Below are 20,382 nucleotides of genomic sequence, written 5' to 3'. Positions count from 1 at the left end.
CCAATGGCAGTTACTCACTGTTGTCATTTTGCAGCAGGCGATAGTATATACTGATTTTTCACACTACTGCGACGTTGGCAATAACAGGCGCGCTACCTAGCAATGTTGTATTACTATATTAATTCTTCTCTTTAGCAAGTAGAAAAAGTAATCATGAACATATACGTGCAAACCCTATGTTTCTACGAGCATGTCAACTGGTTTTCATGATACAGACTTTTAAATCTTTCTCTATGAAATAATTGTGAAAAACTTTAGAATAAGTCGTCTCGCGTGAAAAATAGAGTACATTTGGACTCAAGCTTCTGTTTAATATTGTCTTCTTACAGGAAATCGAACTGGAAGTAAACGAAGTAAGTTACTAACGGTTTTTTTCGCTGTTAGATGAATATGAGATTTCTGTTTTATTTATTTTTTCACTAATATTTTCATAAATATAATACGAACAGTTTAAAGAAAGAATGTAATAACATCATAAAACATTTTTAAAACAAATATTTCTTTCCAGTATGGTCGATGTGTTTTCTTTTTCCTTTGTGTTCACGTTTGAGTACTTTATCACTCCTTTCTTCCTTCTACACACATATGGACTCAAGATTGCTGAATAAAAGTATAGCCATCCAAATGACACAATAAGTTATCGCAGTTAAAACAAGCTCGACTGTTTTGAGACACGTAGGAGTAAAGGAGAGCTGATATAGTTGTGCGAGTACATGACCTCTTATACCTTTACTCGTACAACTTATAACGAGATACTTTGTATCGGCTCAAAATTACATATATCTCGGGCAGAAAGTGCTTTTACTCAAGCACTATACCTGTTATAATGTTAATTAAAAATAATAAAAGAAGAATGTTTTAATATATAAGAAATATACATTATTGTCTAGTTGGTTGCTATGTCGTTGTTTATAGATACTCAGTTAACATATTTGATTGCAAGTCGGTTTGTGTGAATATACATTAAAAGGGAATCAAAGAATAAATTATTTAATATTCATTATGGACTTGTAATTTCAGTAGAAAAGGTGAGCATACTAGTGAATATAACTTCAGAAGATATTTTAAGGTGAAAACGATTATTGCCACTAAAGATATAACTGAACCAGGGTTAACGACTACCTTTGGTGAGTCGTTGTAAAATTTTTTGGTTTACCTCACCCGGGATTCTTGTAAATTCATATCCCGAAGTCTAAAGTAAGGGTGAATTTACCTTAGTAAGAAGGTTCATGAATACGAACTCAACTATTCTTAGAAGTGGCAGAGTAATTACAAGAAAAATCATGATTGGTGAGACAGTAGAGAATGAAACTGTTGAAGATGCTAACAACGGGCAGAATATAGCTCCTATTGCACCCGGAATGTTGACATTAGAAGACAGAATTCTACTAGCATTACAGCGACAGGAACAACGACTAGAACAAAATTTAACTCAGATGTTCAAAGAGTTAAAACAAACGGTACAGCAAAAATCCGAAGAAGTGAATGGACGATTAGAAAGACAGTATGAAGAATTGAATGGACGATTAGAGAGACAGCATGAAGAATTGGGTAGGCAGTTAGAACAAATAGATCAAAAGTCCGAAGAAGCGAAACAATCTGTAATACAAGCTGTGACAGACATCACGTTACAATTCGACGAGAAGTTAAAAAGATTATCTGAAGATTGCAAGGATAATTACAATCATGTAATCCAAGAAGTTAATATTGTAAAAAAAGATTTTGAAGTAATCGAATCTTCTGTTCGTCAGCAAAAGATTCAGGTGACAGATAATTCTAACCAAATACGTGCAAATACACAATTGATATCTACCTTACAGGAGGAAATTAGGACATTACAGATTAAAGACAACGCATACAACAACAACATGGTTAATGATCGTTTGGAGTTCCCTCATTCACAAGAGATGACCTCGCATTCACCCGCAGTAGATCGACGTGGACCTTGCGTTATCTCTTCTTCAAGTAACCCATCCGATGAGGATATTATTTTGGAAAGAATTCAACCAAGGAATACAGATGGGCGGAAAAGAGATGGTGGAACCACACATAACGCAGTAGGTAGAAATTTTCACTCGACACGAACACGAAATGGTGAAAGAAATGTAAAGTTAAGTGTAAAAATGAGCGAAATACGTGCTATGAGTAAGTTTAGTGGTAGATGTAATGAAAATGCTACTTCTTTCCTAGAAAAATTTCAGGACGAATGCAGTATAATGTGTATAGATAAATCTCAATATATGAAACTAATCCCTCATTTATTACTTCCACCGTGTTCTTTATGGTTTAAAGCGGTACGGGAACACGTCAACACATATGAGGAATTCAAGGCAGCGCTGATTGCAAATTATGAGAATGACTTTCTACTTGCAAACAGAGACGCTACGATTAGAAATCAACCTTTTAATCCTCGCTTGCACAAATCTGTTGTTGATTTTGTTGTGAATACGTATAATGAATTAAAAATCGTAAATCCACTACAATCCGAATCTAGAGTGATCGCATCTATTCGAAATCTACTACCGTTTAAATTACAACAAATCCTGTTTTCTACGCAATGCATGAGTTTTAATCATCTATTAATGCTTGTTCAATGTTATGAAACTCAATACCAGGCGCAGAATCATCAAGCAGGAATAGGCAAAATTAAAAACAATTCAGATAACTTTAGATCAGTACCAGTCCGGAATCTAAATATCCGTAATGTAGACGATACGGAACATAACCTAAATCGAGTAAATTTAAACAATCAGAACAATCAGAATAGGCAAAGATATGATGGGAACACACCTAACCTAACTAATCGTGACAATAATTATGTCAGACCATTTAACCAAAGTAGATTCAAAAACAGACGAAATACATGGCGAAATTCTAGAAATACTGTAAACTACATTGATAGACGTAACCGTAGTTCAAGAGATGGCACTTCGTATCAAAATCAAAATAATGACACAATTCCTGTACAGAATAATAATGCGGGACATAATCATGATTGTGCGGTACAATGTACTTTATTGGAATCATATACAAGTACGAATCTAAACTGATTGCAGTTGATGTGGTAGGGGTTAAACCCATATCAGCTATTGATTCTTATGAATATTTATGTGTGAAAATAAATTTAAGTTCTTCTTTTCGTTCACTTGAACATAGATTATTATATCTACCATACGGGAAGATGTTAATGTTGTTACTGATTAAAAACAAAGATTATTTATATTATATTGATTTATGTTGAAACTTTATTGTCAAAGATTATATTCAGTAGAAGGTTCATTCTATTAAGCTAATTATCCGACGACTGTACTCATGTGTCACCTTATATGATACTTGGATAAGATTCTTTTGTATCATGACGCCTTGTTGATATGATGTATACTTTAAAATACCATCTTACGTAATTGTTATATAATGCGCCCTGGAAAGAGCAAACATTTTTTTTTTTAACATGACCGTTTTTAATGATGAATGAAATCGTTGATCATTGTAATTTGTGTTTTAAAATGTAATTATCTCTTACGCTTTTGATTTCGCATCCTTCGTTGATTGTATTAGTAAGCGACGACATTTTTTTAATGATAAAAGATAAATAATAATGGAATAAAAGTTTTATTATAAATGTATAAAATATTTATATGAAGGAAACTTAATGAAGTTATATATGAAGGGCGATCAAAATGTAGAGAACACAATTATTATCATGTCATTATTATAAACGGATCAGTGGTTCTTAAATATAAAAGTCAAGCTCCCTTGTAACTTTTATATTTAGTCCCTTTATCGGGCGACATTTTATATAACGAGATACTTTGTATCGGCTCATAATTACATATATCTCGGGCAGAAAGTGCTTTTACTCAAGCACTATACCTGTTATAATGTTAATTAAAAATAATAAAAGAAGAATGTAATGAATAAAGTTCGCATTGTGAGTTTTTGTAAGCTGTAGAAAATATGTTTAAAAATAATTATCAGAGGCTGTAGAGTTCATTTAGTTTGTGTCATGCATCTGTGTTGAAGTAAGGAAATCTCTCTCTTTAAAACAGCGAAAAGCTAACCATGTAACAGGAATACTATGGGTGATCATTTGCATGGCATGTAGAAAACTTACAAGAGAAAGATTTCACGAAATAGTAAATAATAAAATTCAGAAGATGTTATAATTGATTTAAGATTCAGACTCAGGTAACTACTAAATACAAACTAGACGATGATCATACCAGGATGAAACAGACTAGGGGCTTTTAGCAATTCTAATGAATTAAATTTAAAAATAATGAATATAGCTGATATTTACGTGTCTAGCATGTACAGTGAATATTCGAAATTTTATTACAATATCACTTTTGACATTATGTATAATGCTGTCAATTCATTTGCAATATTGCTAGATACAGAAATAGCGAAAAAGGAAAAGGGAGTCCGCAATTCGGCAACGCTGCGCTGAATATCGTATACTATTGGCCACTACTCATGTCGCTTCTCATCTGACAAGAGCTGTATTGATAAACTGATCTGATACAAAAGTTGACACTTTTTTCTTCGTGGTCAGGTGATTTAAACACATGTTTTCTTTATGATCTCGGATCTTGGATTCCATCCATAATGATGGAGACACAATCGCGGATTCCTCAAATAAAAACCGAGTACTGGTTTAGGTCTCACTTTAAAATATAGATTCCTCATTACAGCCTCTGCGCTGAAAATGAATATTAAAATCTGGCCAACTAACCAATGAAAAAATAGCTATAATATATGGAGAGTAAATATTAATGAAGTAAATTGTGAAAGAAAATAATATTTACGTTATAATTTCAACTACCGATATAGGTTTGTATGCTAGAAACAGAAACGCACGAAAACCTAAATGAAGATATAAAAGGTTCATAAGGTAAGTAATGGAACGTTATCAGCAAAACAGTTCTTTTCTAGTCATTTATAGTTAAGCCATCATTGTTTACAACACTGATTTTCCATAAATATTCATTCAAAATTTTACACTCCATTATGGCTAAAGATAGGCTCGAAGATGATTTGAGGGAGAGAAGATAAAGAAAAAGGAGGCAAAAATTAGAAGATTACGGAGAAAGATAATCAAAGGTGGTGCCACCTTCGTACATAGACATAGGATTAAGGCACTGACAAAGCAGAAGATTCATTCAAAGTTTTACTATTTTTTATATTTTTATTAATTTCTAAACTTCTTTCGGTGTATATGACTGTCCTACTGTATTCTTATTTTTTTTTTTTTTTTTACATATTTTTAGTGTGTATCGAGATTATTCATCCCATTTAAAACACTCTCTTCTTGACACTTTAATCCTCAACTTTTAAAGAAGCTGTTATTACTGTTTATTATTTCTTATTTATATTTCCTTTTTTGTACTAACTTATCATAATGGATTATGGTATGTATGGTGTTATACATTCTTTTTTTTCCTTTTTACTTATATTATTAATTATTTCACAGTATACTTTACTATTTTTCCTTTTGTTATAATTATTCTACTACACAAAAGTGTACTTTTCTTCTCCTTTATATATTGGCTATCCGACTGTTATCCAATTTCCAAATTTTATTTATTATTATTATTTTGTGTGATGACGATATTTACAGACTTTCTTCCAGAAAACTTTTTCCGCGGGGAAAAGAGGTGCAAAATCAAAATGTATGTGCAAGACTGAGATGTAATTGACATTTAATTTATCTTAGCGCCGAGAGGAAGAAAGAAGGTTGGCTTTGCTTCCCCGCCAGTGTACATTAGATATTGATACACTATTGAAACCATCATATAGTTGTAGTTCTTATTGTATCGAGTTATATATTGCCTTGTCAGTGTGTTTTTAAGTTGTATAGTTTAAAATCATGTACACAAGGTCAAGTTATGCTTCGCTCAAGACTGCTACATCTTTAAGTATTAATAATTACTACCTTTTTTTTCTTTAATAATACTCTTATTTTCTCATCTAAACTTCAAAGTGCACTCTTTTCTTCTTTATGAAGTGAAATTGTAACATTCGAGGTCATAACTTGAAGCACACACTATGATTTTTACCTATAAGAAAAAATCAGTTATTAGCAGTGTTGGGTAAGTTACTTGGAAAAATGTAACGCGTTACAAGTTACTTTACTTTCTCTTAAAATGTAACGCGTTACTTGTCCCAAAAAAGTAACTGTTACTTTACTTCGAAAGTAACGTGTTACTAACGCGTTACTTTTAGGTTCGAAACTTTGAATATGTGAAAAAATTTTATTACTTCAATTTTCCATACTACTATTACTACCGTTATTATTATTATTATTATTATTATTATTATTATTATTATTATTATTATTATTATTATTATTATTATTATTATTATTATTATTATTATTATTATTACACGTTCTAAATCGGTTTATGTAAATGCAAGGACAAATTTTTACTTGAAAGCTACAGTATATGAACATTTTCATATAATGCAACATTGACTAAAATGCCATACTGCGTTACTCGTAGGGATGGGCACGAGCGAGTTCGAGCGAGTTTTCTTTGAAATTTGATTCGACTAGAAGCAGACATCTTTGAGCTCGACCCGAGAACTCGGCTCGAAAATTTTCTCCAACTCGACTCGAATCCGGATCGAGTTTCGAGTTGAGTCCAGTCAAATCCGATGTGTAGTTTCGAGTACTCCCTTCAAGTACCTTACATAGACAGTATAATTATTATCAATGATACTACTACTACTACGTGTATAAACATGAAAGATAGGCTGTTTGTTTGTATCAACTAAAAAACTAGCTGATTGCCAACATCGTTAGTCGTGAAGTCTAGGAGTCAAGGACATTGTTCACGAGCTTCTGAATTTGGGTTGAGGGTTTAGGTTGAGTATTCGGGCATGAGCCAAACATTGTTAAAAGTTATAGGCCAATAAAACTGCTCCGCCCTTGTTTAGAATTGTCAACAACTCGAGCAGCTCGGCTCACAGCTCATTCACTATCGACCCGAACCGAGAAGTAAGCCAATCCAATAGCTCTCCCAAACGAGTTGGCTAGAGTCCTCGGCTCAGTTGAGCCGAACCGAGCAGATGACTCATCCCAACAAAGCCAGCTCGAGTCGATAGTTCACCCCAAGCGAGCCGGCTCGAGCCATCGGTTCAGTTGAGCCGAGTCAAGCTGAGCTTGTTATAAAAAATCTCTTGTGATCTCGCTATCAAGACGAGACGAGATGCGAGCAGTGTCCCCTCTCGTGAGCAACACTAAAAAAAAAAAAAAAAAAAACTTTAGTTTTACGTCCCACGATTTTGCCGGTTAGGCTAAAGGAGACGGTGATGTTGAGAAAACAACACTAAAAGTATTCCATATTACTGCTTAGCTTACATTTTTCATGGCTTTCGCTTTCTAATGTAATCAGGCCATGATTTCAAAACGCGTTAAAACAAGCTGAACGAGCGAGCCATTTATTAAACTCGACTCGACTCGAAACTCGAAGCCAAAAACAGTGAATCGGCTCGGAACTCGACTCGAGAATATTACCTTTGACTCGACTCGAAACTCGACTTGAATTCGAGTTGAGTTTTAGCTTGACTCGTGCTCATACCTATCCGTTAGAAAAAATGTCTGATTATTATTATTCTGCTAAACTAATTATATAATAATACAAATGTTGTTATGTAAAATTTAAAATACAGAATATAGGGAAGCATTACACAACAACTAAAAAAATGAGAACACATGAACTGTTCCACCACCTGTTCCTCCACTTTTTCCACTTTTTCTCTCTATCTTTAACAGACCATAAAAAGGTATTTCCAGTTCGGACTGGTTTCTTTGTGTTACAGAATCTGTAAGTGTGTGGAGTGTAAAAAGATATTTAGAGATCATTTTCGTGATTTGTTGTATTCCTAACCACGATTTATTGATATTATATAGATGCATTTTTTGCTGTATGGTCAGTGATTATTCATTACTAACAGCTTTATTATTATTATTATTATTATTATTATTATTATTATTATTATTATTATTATTATTATTATTATTATTATTATTATTATTATTATTATTAGTTTGTCTACTTGTATTTTGTGTTACTTATGTGATCTATTGTATAAAATTGAACTTTAGAAACAAAAATCTTCATAAACCATAAAACTAAATTCAAATATACATATATATTTTTTTAAAGACTCTACAAAAACTTGACATTGGTTTAAAGATACTTTTTTCTTGTTTTTTTTAATCTTCAAAGTAGAGCTGACCTTTTGACATTGGCGATAAGTAGTGATAATGAACACTTGCTCCTCCAGCTGATAACCCTGTAATGGTAATACTGTCTGGATTTCCTCCAAATGATGCTATGTTCTCTTTTACATATTTCAAAGCTGCAGACTGATCCTTCAGACCATTGTTACCAGGTAATACTTCATCTTCAGTGCTCAAGAAACCTACAATGAAAATCCAGAAATAACTTTGTGTTAGTACAATGACATGAGGATCTTAAGATATGTCTTTTGCCAAGGACATTATTATAATTTTGTCTACACACGATGGTTTATGATTTTTTGTTTGTTTAGAATAGATTAAATCAGTTCTTTGAGGTTATTTAAAGACAAGACATCATGTGCTTGCTATTAAAAAGAAAAAGAATAAACAATAGTATAACATAAGGCACTCTTTATGATATAATTTCTTATACTACTGGAGCAAACAATTCTTAAAAACATTGATAAAAGAATGCTTCTAAAGTTAATGTCACAAGACGACGATTGGCGTACGAAATGTTAGTGACGACGATTTCAAAACTGAAACAAACTGAAATCTGCGGAAGTATCTCGTAATAACATCTTAAAGATTATTAAATACAAATGATAAGGTATTTTATCCTGAAAGGTATATGTACTGTAACACAATGACTGCGTAAAAAGAAAAGAGAGAAACATAAAATAAATTATACAATTAAAAAAGAAAGATATTCAAAATAAATATTATTTCTGATCATTTCCGGATATTGATTTTCAACCATATTATATCGATCATTATTACTATATATTATTGTTAAAGAGATAAAAAATATTAATTCAAACAAATACAAAAACCTTACTAAATAACTAAATACTTCTTCAAGTAGATACATGAAACTCATTCAGTAATCTTCATATGACAAACTCGGGAAAGTACCCATGTAAAATACACTAGTTGCAAACGAACACCTACGACCGATGCTTAAGACAATAGAATTAAATAACGTTAATTGGCTTAAGCTCACAAGGAACGGACATGAACGTGTCATCCGAACATCCAAATCAAACCTAGTCCATTCGATAAACATAACAAAGATATGTTCATGCACAAAAAATTACGTGCCATGGACAACTAAGTAGGTCCTTGGGGCCCATTAACGCTGTTAGTATTCTCTTTAGTATGAAACAAACTTTCCAGGGGTGCTATGTATTGGGGCATATTGCGTACTTGAACAGGGAAAATTTGGAGAATGTCGGGAAAATTCCCTCCAGAAATCCCTCGTATCAACTTTGGTCCCCTCTGGAGTGACCCCGGGTAAAAGCAGACAATCCAAATGTATCTCGAAAAATGCTACAGGGAATAAGAAATCACCAAGTTTTGTATTAATAGACGGAATAGATATAAGTGAAATGTTTATATACCAATATATGCTTTTCCCTCATTTTTTGTGCATGAACATATCTTTGTTATGTTTAACGAATGGACTAGGTTTGATTCAGATGTCCGTATGACACGTTCATGTCCGTTCCTTGTCAGTGGTTTTTAATTTTTCAAATTATTTCTGGAGCGAAAAGAAAACTTCACAAAGTGATTTTCTAGTACTTTTTCTTCTAAAAAAAAACTTTGTAGTGAAGTGATTGCAAAACTATGTCAAAGTATTTTAAATAGTAAAATTAACAAAAATTTGGCTACTTACCAGTGAATCCTCCCTTAAAAAATTTAAAGATTTTGACGTTTCGGAACTCTCAGCTGGTTCCTTCCTCAGTGGCAAGGTAAAAAGGATTAAAACGGTAAGGAGATAAAAGGAGTAAAACCAGGAATACATACCACTATATAAAAGTAACGTACAAAAAAGATCCTGAGATGAACAGTGTAGAGTGAAAAAAAAAGAATGAATTGAATAAAAAAACTTTACTTTTATGTAGTGGTATGTATGTCATCTCACTCAGTTCATTTTTTTGTTCATTCTTTTTTTCACTCTGCTCTGTTCATCTCAGGATCTTTTTTTGTACGTTACTTTTATATAGTGGTATGTATTCCTGGTTTTACTCTTTTATCTCCTTACCGTTTTAATCCTTTTTACTTTGCCACCGAGGAAGGAACCAGCTGAGAGTTCCGAAACGTCAAAATCTTTAAATTTTTCAAGGGAGAATTCATTGGTAAGTAGCCAAATTTTTGTTAATTTTGAATATCCCCTCATGCGCCCATATAATTATAATTTAAATAGTATTTGTTAAGAGTAAAAATCATCTTAAATACAATTAACTTGTTGAAAGCGTTTTTCTTAGTAGTAGTTAGCTATATGGAGAGTAAGTTTTCAGTATTTTAAAGAAAAAAATTGACGAAAAAATTGGAATAGGGGACATGTTTGAAATGAGGGCTGGCCATTGACACGTTAGCGTAAAAGACAGTAACTTCATTCACTTATGTTGTGGGACCAGGTAAATGGCAACATTGCATTTTTATTTAACATTGGTCGCATGAAGAGTGTACAGCCCAAACGGCTCGTCCGATTTATAAGATTCCTTCACTTTAGATTGAAAACATCATATTTAGAGACGGTTTTCCTCTTACTTTTTGTTGTAACTCTGATAATAGAGTTACCCTATGTCAAGGGACTTTTGAGACACTATCCTGTCTGCGGCGCTTCTCGGTCAATGTGTACTAAAATCATATATATATATATATATATATATATATATATATATATATATATATATATATATATATATATATATATAGAAATATATATATATATATATATATATATATATATATATATATATATATATATATATATATATATATATATATATATATATATATAGAAATATACTGCTCACAGTTTTACCTAGCACTTTGTTTGTGTATTTTCACTATCATTAGATGTTATTATTTAGGGCTTCACAATATTATATTTTAATTTTATGTTATGTTCTGTGAGTTAAAAACTTAACATAACAACATGTGCTGGAAAAACAGAACGTACATAATTACTGTATACGCCAAGAACAAAATTCAGTAGCTATGCAAATAAAAAGTTAGATTACTGGTTGGATTAAACTTAAAAAAAAAAGTTAGCTTCACGATTAATCCTTTAATAGTACTTACTAAAATATTGCCAAATGTTTTTTTGGTTCACTTTGGAGATGTTATGCAACAATAATAATAGATATTCCATCTTGCTAATAACTACGATTGTAGTATTTGAATGGAAAAGAGAATCTAGTTCTAATAGGTAGTGCGCACTGATTATTGTACTAACAAAAGAAGTAAAGGGAAAGAACAAGAGGAATGATGGAGGGAAAGAAAGTGAATACACAAATGTAATGAGAGATTTTATTATTGTGAGGATGGGAGTTTAGTACTGTAGTAGAAAAATATGGTTTCGGTGAAAGAAATTAGAGACATAGACTAATCAATTATTGTAGAGGGAACAGTTGCAACAAAAGAAGTCTTAATGAAGTCTCAATAGAAAATACGAGTAGATATTAAATAGATTACGTTATGATTTAGGCGAGATTTCGGAAAAGTGTGAAGACATACTCTCTCTCTCTCTCTCTCTCTCTCTCTCTTTGAAATAGATATATTCTCATATCGTAATCTTGTGCTAGTCCTAGTGCATATCCAACTGAAAAATGTAGCCAGGAGAACAAGGAAACAAGAATTTTTATAAAAAGCTTGAAAATGAATTAAATTCATGCAAAAGTTCGAAATAAAAAAAACACAGAGAAAAACTAAAATAGTATTTAAACTTGGACGAAATAACTATAGGTAGCAATGGGTGGTGAGAGATACACCAAGCTGAAGAACAAGTAAAAGTATCCCAAAAAGAGAATAGTTAAAGAAATCAGGTTACAGAAGAAATGTTGAAGAATATAGAAAGTGGAAGGAAGAAAATGAGATAGTACAAAGAGTAGGAAAAAATGCATAGAACGTTAAATAGTCAACTACGAAGGAAAGAATAGAAGTAGGGATGAATTCTATAAAAGAAAATCAGGACATGGAGAAATTGAAAAAAAATGTATAAAGAGGATAAATTAATGGAAATTCGTAGAAAATAAAGCGGGAGCAATAGTGATGGAGTGAATAAGGATGCGATAACACAGAGTAGAACCAAAGTTTTAGAGGATGGAAAGAATACATTAAGAACTTGTATAAGAGTAGAGATAGACCGTGCATTCTTGATGTTGAGAAGGAAAATAAAGCAAGATGTTAATCCTAAATGAATGGAAAGAAAATCGGGGTAGATCCTATATCAATTGAGTTTATTAAAAATATAGGAAAAAATAAAGAAAACGATGTTCCAGATAGGAGAACCAAAAGATTTCTCAAAGATAAAAAAGGGTACAATTGAATACGAACTCGAATCCAGGAATATGTGAGGATTACAGAACCATTAGTATTATAGCGTATGGAGAAGTGCGAATCAGAGTTTTTCGAACACTGAACTTAAAGTTATATAGAAGAAAAGTCAGAAAGTCGAAGGGAATAAATTTGAAAATGAAAAAATGAAATCTTTGAGTTTTACGTCCCACGGTTATGCCGGTTAGGCTAAAGAAGACGGTGATTATGAGAAATGAATGAAATGGTGGAATGAAGAAAGTGGGAGGAAACAGGAGAACCCCAAGAAAACCCACGAGCACAGTGTTTGTTTACCACAAAGCCCACACGGCGCGAGCTCGGATCGAACCAGAGATCCCAAGCACCGGAGGTGAACGCTCTACCACTGAGTCACCGCGGCCCTAGAATCAATTTCAGTTTAGTATCGGTAAAGGTTCAAGAGATACCACTCGCTTATTAAGAATTATTCGGGTAAAATTTACAGAAAAAAGGAAAGGAAATCTACAGAGAGTTGAGTTGGAATGGAAGGATAGGAGACTTATAAAAAACATACGTGAACAAAGAAGTAAATGCTATGTAGGATAAAATATGTAAAAGACGAGTGCAGTTGGTAAGGAAGTTCAGTAGGCATGTGCCCTTTCACTAACGTTGTTAGGATTAGGGCCATTAAAATTAGGAATTATATTTCTGAGCTTTCGGCATCTATGGCTATTTTAGACCGTCATGTATGAGGGATGACCTCCCTCGGTGATCATACTACCCGTGGAATTAGAGAAGGAAGGAATCGGTCTGGGACCGTTAGTGAGGTACCATCCCGGCATTTTCCTGCAGGAAAATTCCAGAAAATCCTTACTCAGGATGGCTGGCCTGAGAAAGCTTTTTACATCTTTCCGATCAAGTGTTCCCATCGGAATTCGAACTCGAGACCGCTTCACTAAAGGAAAGAGCGTTAGTAACTACGCTATGCAGGTCATCAACGTTATACAATATATCTAGAAGAGATAGTGAAGAATGGTCTACAGAAATAAGAAGTGTTTCGATAGGAGGTAGAAGGATTAGGTGTTACGTTTTGCAGATGATATGGGTCTTATTGCCGAATCTAAACAGAAAATTAATATACTGTTCGAAAAGTGAGCGAAAGCTACGAATGAAACGCAACTAAAAATATAAAGAAATAAAAGCAAGGGTTCAAGTGGAAAAAGAAGGCCTTATGTTAACCATAAATTTAATGTAGGAAATCTAAATAATTTTTTTAGAAAACATGCGTAAGTTCGAAGAGGTTTCATAAAAATGGTTCAAGAAAAGGAAAAAAAAAAATCCCCAAGGTTGGAAAGACAGGACTAAACGTAGGGACAAGGAAAGAGAAATCTAGAATGAGAATTAATTCCTTGGCTTACCTCTCCTCTGTGTACATATAACTTCCACCTCTATACTAGATTTGTAATTTATGTTTGCCAGATCAGTAATTAGTCTGACTGATGTCAGTAGGAGGCTTGCTTCTGCTAGAAACAGAGAACTAAACTGTCTTTTCATTATCACATGCATGTAATACGCACAATTCCACTCCCACATGTTGTCTGGTATGCCTGTCTTGCTGTTATTGGCTCTCGGTAAGAAAATTATTTTCATTTTCTAGTTCCTCATCCAGGGGCGGATCCAGGACCGACTTCTGGGGGAGTGGCGGTGGGTTGTCATAATGCTACTTTTAAGGGCTCCAAACTCTGGGATGGATTTTATTTATATATATAAAGTAAAAAAGTTTGCTCTTCTGGGGAGGGGGGCAATCGCCCCGATCCCCCCCTGAATCCGCTCCTGTTCTCATCTATGTAAGCCATAAAAATGTAATTTAACACCCACATTTTACTTATGCCATACTACATATATGGATAGAAAATTATCTCTTTTCATTTATCTTTAGATCTGAACATTCTGGAATAGCAAATTAGTGAGAACAGCAGATCAAACTATCAGTTACATATATTACCAAACAAGCTAGACGTGAAAAATACAGAAAATATAAATAACACAAGACTATAATACCTAGGATGCCTACCACTGATAATCTTATGAACTCACCAATTGGTCCCAGGCGATAGTTGATAGTAACAACTACAACGTTTCTATCAATGAGCAGATTAGGACCAAAATATTTGCTTGTTCCAAAAATGAAGCCTCCTCCGTGAATAAAGAGAATTACGTCTAAGTTAGGATTATTCCCATTCTCAGGAAGCTGAAACGATAAATAGTAAAAAAGAGACTTTATCAGACATGATTCTTAAACATATTTGTAATGTATATGATGACAAAATAGAGTTCCGCTTGACAATCCACCTGATTAGTTTACAATTCTACATACAACTTATGCAAGTACAAAAGTAGTATAGTCTGTATATTTTAAAAATTCATTTCTAACCCGGCAAACAAATTGATGACAATGCTGCTCTGTATGTAACACGTGGACGAACAAGAAAACAACTACTCACATTAATCGTGCATGCTGTGTTGGAAAAATATGAATCTTTAACATACGTAATTAGATGGCCATGAGCAAGTGTGTTGTGCGTTTGTGTGGCATAACAGAGTGGTATGTTTATTATGGTTGACGGTATCAAGTGAACCGATGGTTACTAGAAATGGATAGATTATATTCATAACGAGGAATGTTGCAACTTAGCCAGGGGTGTAGCCAGCAGGTTAATGTAGGGGGGGCCCGTCGTTTTTGAAGGGGGGCCAAGCAAAAAAAAATGTGTTGCAACTAGTGTTTTTGAGGCCTGAAAAAAAAAACGGAAAATTTTGGTTTCCTCTCGGAAAACTAAAAGCACTGCTTTTTAAGATTATTATTATTATTATTATTATTATTATTATTATTATTATTATTATTATTATTATTATACTTTTTCTCCATGAATTATATTCCAGATGCTTTTTATTATATTCAACTCAGAACTACTGTCCCGGACCAAATGTTATATCTTTGTGCGTAACTATTTCAGTTAAGCCTTTGTACACAGAACCTATCTACATAAGATTGATTTTCTTTGAAATTGCACTTAATTTCTTAAAGATTTCCTAACAAAAATATTTATTTATTATTCGTGACTAAACGAACATTTATTTTATTAACAGCTATATCTTACTTCCTGTTTTACACCAAGTAGTATTTTTTAAAAAGCGAATGAAATCCAGACTGAAAAATTGAATAAAAACTTTGTTTTTCACCAAATTTTCCATATGATAAAAAATATGTTTTATAAAACACGAGATAGATCATATAAAAATATAATGTACTGTACTTACAAATTAATTTAATACCAATGTTTTATGGTAGTATTTATAGTACCTTGTTAAAACGTTTGTCATCAAACTGTCAAATATAAATCGCAGTAAATTGTGTAATCTGCTGTCACAAAAAAGTATACCATGCTACTTTCCGATCGGTATAAGGAAGAGATACCATCAGAGGCGTAGCGAGCATTACAAGATTGGGGGAGGGGTGAAACTTGACATTGCCAAGTCTTGATTTTAAAAATTGCCAAGTCTTATTAAAAAATTAAAAGTGTTTTGAAAATCTTAGTCTCACTTGTACCAACCCTGTGGAAATCTATTACAGCCACCTTATTTTCATATTCGTCCCATTCCATGCCTCGTTTGAGATACGAATACGAACAGCCCTTGTTCCACTTTGGAGTGCAATTTTACACCTCAACTCAATATCATTATTACCATGCACGATACACAACTCCTAATTTGACAGCTTATGGCTAGATTAGATAATCCGCGTCATCCAATCCTCACGAGAACCTCTAAAACTATAATCTGTTGTAGAAATGCATTAAAAAACGTAGAATAAGGTAGACTATATTTACTGCTTGTGATATAGGGACATATAATTTACATAAACATTCAATTGAGGGGTTCAGTGAGAGACTAGGCTAACCTGCACACAAATACCTCCTTAGCTCATCTACTTCATATTTTAAGAAGTTTGCTAAAACGCCGGATCTTGTTAGGTAGGGTGCGGAAAAAGGCTCTGGCAGAAAAGTGGGAGAAAGCCTGAGAGAATGTCTTTGTAGAATGATTTATTACCAAAATGAATAATGTATGTAGTTAGAGAAGATGAAAATGCACTATAATTCATATTATAATATGAGATTTATTATCGATGAAAAACAGGGTGCGAAATCCTTGAGAAACAGGGGAATTCCCCCCACTGAATATTTTTGGACAAAATTCCCTCACTAAATCCTTGCTGGGGGGTATAATACACTGAAATAATGTCAGAAGTTTCCAAAGTAATTCATATGTAATGAACGTGTATTTCATATTTAATTATTAGATGAACTAGTGATCAGCGGTATACTAGTAATTCCTAACTTTGTATAATTTACTACTTCTGGATGCCCAAATACGTGAACTTTCTATATCGAAACTTTGAAGCATAAAAGTGCGCAAAGTTTTTAAACTTCAGTCCTCGTCTCTTCCCACTTAGATTTCATGATTTCGCACTCTGATGAAATATATTAAATACTGGCAGAAAAAAAATACTAATATATAACCTCCTTTTTAGGCGCCCCTCCAACCACGCGCCCGAGGCACGTGCCTCGCTTCCTCCCCCATAGTTGCGACCCTGTGGGCTACATAAGTAACATACAGCGGTATATGTAATGCTTTGACTTAAGAAAGAAAGAATTGCAATTTTTGTTTTACTTTCGAAAGAAGCAATTACGGGATTAAAAATAAGGTAGGAAAGGCAACATATTTCTATGAAAATGAACTGAAACACATAACGGTCTATTTTTTTCACCCAGCAGACGTTTTGAACCCCAAAATGTGACTTTTGATATCTTGCACTTAGGTTCACAGCGGAAGCGACGAAATGACTTGACTCCAGTGCCGTGCCGTGGTAAGTCACCGCCCGGGGTGAGAGTATACGACGGTGCCCCCGTACATATGGGTGAGATCGACAGACCAGCCGCGAAGCGCCACCATGCTTGGCGCGAAGCGGTAGAAAATTTTCAAAATTAAACCCTGCTTTCTCTTGATTTTGAGCAATTTAATTACTTTTTTCCTTGCATTTTATACATGTGTACGCACATGCATTTTTCTCCCGAAGTTTGTGCCCCTTTACATCTGCACTCGGGGCGGTCGCCCCACCCCAAGGCACGGCACTGCTTGACATCCATTGTAGCTTTTCTCCCCACCGAACAACACCCCCAGAAATCTACTGTGATACCATTTCCAAAACACATTTTGTTCAATTCTCTCTACTCGAAAAGCCCTGTAAATAGAGTCTTACTGCAAAACAACTGAAATAATCTATTGTTTTCCTTCGTATTAATATGATCATTTTTTGTTCAAAGGGAAAGGTCTATTCACACACAAAGCAGACACGGTTACACAATATATTCACTCTGGTATCAAAATCTAGTTCCCTTTGATATTTTACTATTGGGGGAAAAACTCTTAAATTTGTCAAATTTACATACTATACATAGTAGAAAGTTTATACTAACCAGTCACTGACTTGTTCTTATTTTATTAATAGGCCTATTAATTCTTATTATTCTCTTATTAATCTCCACAATCTGCGTGTTGTCTTGTATACGCTCTTGTATCAAATGCTTTTGCGTCCAATGCTCTACCTGCAACCGAAACGCTTCTTCTGTCTGTCTTTGTTTTAATTTTGCACGCCATGTCTATTCAGCTTTTGTCAGTGATACAATTTCCCGATTTTTCATTAAAGATTCTTCAAAATGTTTAGGAATATCAAATGAACAAAAGTGAAGTGTGATCACTTGCAGAGTCCGATTTAGGTTTAGTGGGGCCCTAAGCTGTTGAAGGTAATGGGGCCCTTTACGTGTCCAGGTGAGCGTAGGTACCCTATATACAGAAATGGATAAACTAATGATATTTTAGGAAGCAGTCTAGCAGAAGGGGCACCATTACTTACATCATAGTAGCCTACACAACAGTAAGCACTTGCTACGTCCTACGTATATGTAAATTTTATTTTATTGATTGATTTTCTTATACATTGGAAATGGATATCCAGTTTTCTTCAGGTTTCCGGGGCCCATAAGACAGTGGGGCCCCAAGCTATAGCTTGTTTAGCTTGTAAGAAAATCCGACACTGGTCACTTGCAACAAGTAAAGAAGCTTTCAACGAATATATCAATTTATTTCAAGATAAGAAACTACACAAAATTTATGCCAAGTCTTTACCGAGCGAAGTAGCTCAAGTGGTAGAGCGTTGGCTTCGCATTCGGGAGGTCGTGGGTTTAAATCCCGCTGCCGACCATTCTGACTGAGGTTTTCCAGGGTTTCCCTCAGTCCTACCAGGCAAATGCCGGGATGGTACCTACTAAACAGGCCCTGGCCGATACCTTCCCAAGTCCTTTCCATTGTTATTGTTGTTGTTAAATATCCAGTGTACAATGGCCTCGGAGCCGTATCTGGTGATTGTTAAATAAATAAATAAATAAATAAAATAAATAAAAAATAAATAAAAGAACTGATAATGATTTACAGCACGAACAAAGCGGCAATCTTCAAATTGCCAACTAGGTATTTTAATTTGCCAACTTGTTAAGAATTTGAGAACTTTTGGGGCAAACTCCACCCTTACCCCCCTTAACGATGCCCCTGGATACCACACTGTTTTTCGATCGGTATGGTAAAATTGTACTTTCCATACTATTTTACCGTAAAAATATGTAAACTTTGTTATTTTTAAATGACTGAAGCAAGGTAATCTTACGATGATGTTTTATAAGTTGGTCATTTGGGGGGGCCAAGAACTCATTTGGGGGGGCCTGGCCCCGATGCCCCCCCCGTGGCTACACCCCTGAACTTAGCTATAATGCAATATCCTCTCCAAACCTTTTTCTACTTTTACATTGTGCTTTCCCACTTACATGCGTAGGGTCGACATTTCTGACGATTCATTTCCACTTTGCTCAGTCTCACACACCATTTTCTGTTAATTTATTTTCTTTAAGTCGTATCCACACAATTTAACCACTTTCTTTTCTATCCGTTCCTTTGTTTTGTACCACCACCACCATTTCCCCCGCCCTTTTGGTTATATAATCTATTGAGGGTTAAAAGTATTTGTATTTTCAGAGAGGCTCAAAAGCGTTTTATTAAGGAACACATACGGTACATTAGTTAGCAGTGAGCTAACAGTATTCAATGTGCAGTTGTTACTCGGTAAGGAATAAACATGAATTAGAGAAGATTACAATAGTTGTTGTTAATGAAGTAATTTTGAGTGTCTGTAGCCAGAGAGCTCGGTAGATGTAACTAATATAGGATGACAAGACGTGCTGATTTTCGCAGTACTGTACTGTTTTTCAAAGAGTTGTCCTGCGTGTTGCAAAGACACCTAAAAAATGAAAAAATGTCCTTTTCTAAAATATCTTGCGAAATGCCCTCGATTTAAGTTATTTGCTATACTTTAAATGTTTCATTCTTTACTCATCATATTTCTAATCACATGCACTTTTTTCTGAGTGATAAACTGCTCTTTTCTAAAGCTCCTCGAAAGACTATTATTAGAAAAGGAAAACAATCAACAAACTATTGTTTTACAGTACATTGTTTTTACTGAGAAGGCCTTGTTGAGATGTCGGTAAGGCAGGAGTTTCTTACTTCAACTTACGACAGTGATGTGAACCAAGTTACGTAGAAGTTCCCCGTGCCGGTCAAGATTTTCCTTGAAATAATTCCAGTCTCGAAAATACATTAAAAAAAAAAAAAAAAAGTCTTTACGCACACACGAAGTAACGACAAAGGTGTAGATATATTCTATA

At 34.0% G+C, this 20,382-nt stretch overlaps 1 protein-coding gene across 1 annotated transcript in view; it reads right to left on the bottom strand.

Annotated features, from left to right (window-relative positions):
• The window catches only part of LOC145662603 (venom carboxylesterase-6-like), an 86,146-nt gene that overhangs the window by 31,277 nt on the left and 34,487 nt on the right, over nt 1–20,382 (bottom strand). Inside the window, exons 3-4 of the mRNA XM_081728319.1 lie at nt 14,648–14,801; nt 8,245–8,430 (exon numbers count right to left, since the gene is read on the bottom strand). Coding sequence (XP_081584445.1) covers nt 8,245–8,430; nt 14,648–14,801 — 340 coding nt within the window. The remainder of the gene's footprint in view (nt 1–8,244; nt 8,431–14,647; nt 14,802–20,382) is intronic.

This window comes from Thermobia domestica, chromosome 10, assembly GCF_964235325.1.
Source record: "Thermobia domestica chromosome 10, izTheDome1.hap1.1, whole genome shotgun sequence".
Classification (NCBI taxonomy): Eukaryota; Metazoa; Arthropoda; class Insecta; order Zygentoma; family Lepismatidae; genus Thermobia; species Thermobia domestica.
This window is presented reverse-complemented; position numbering and strand designations above follow the sequence as displayed.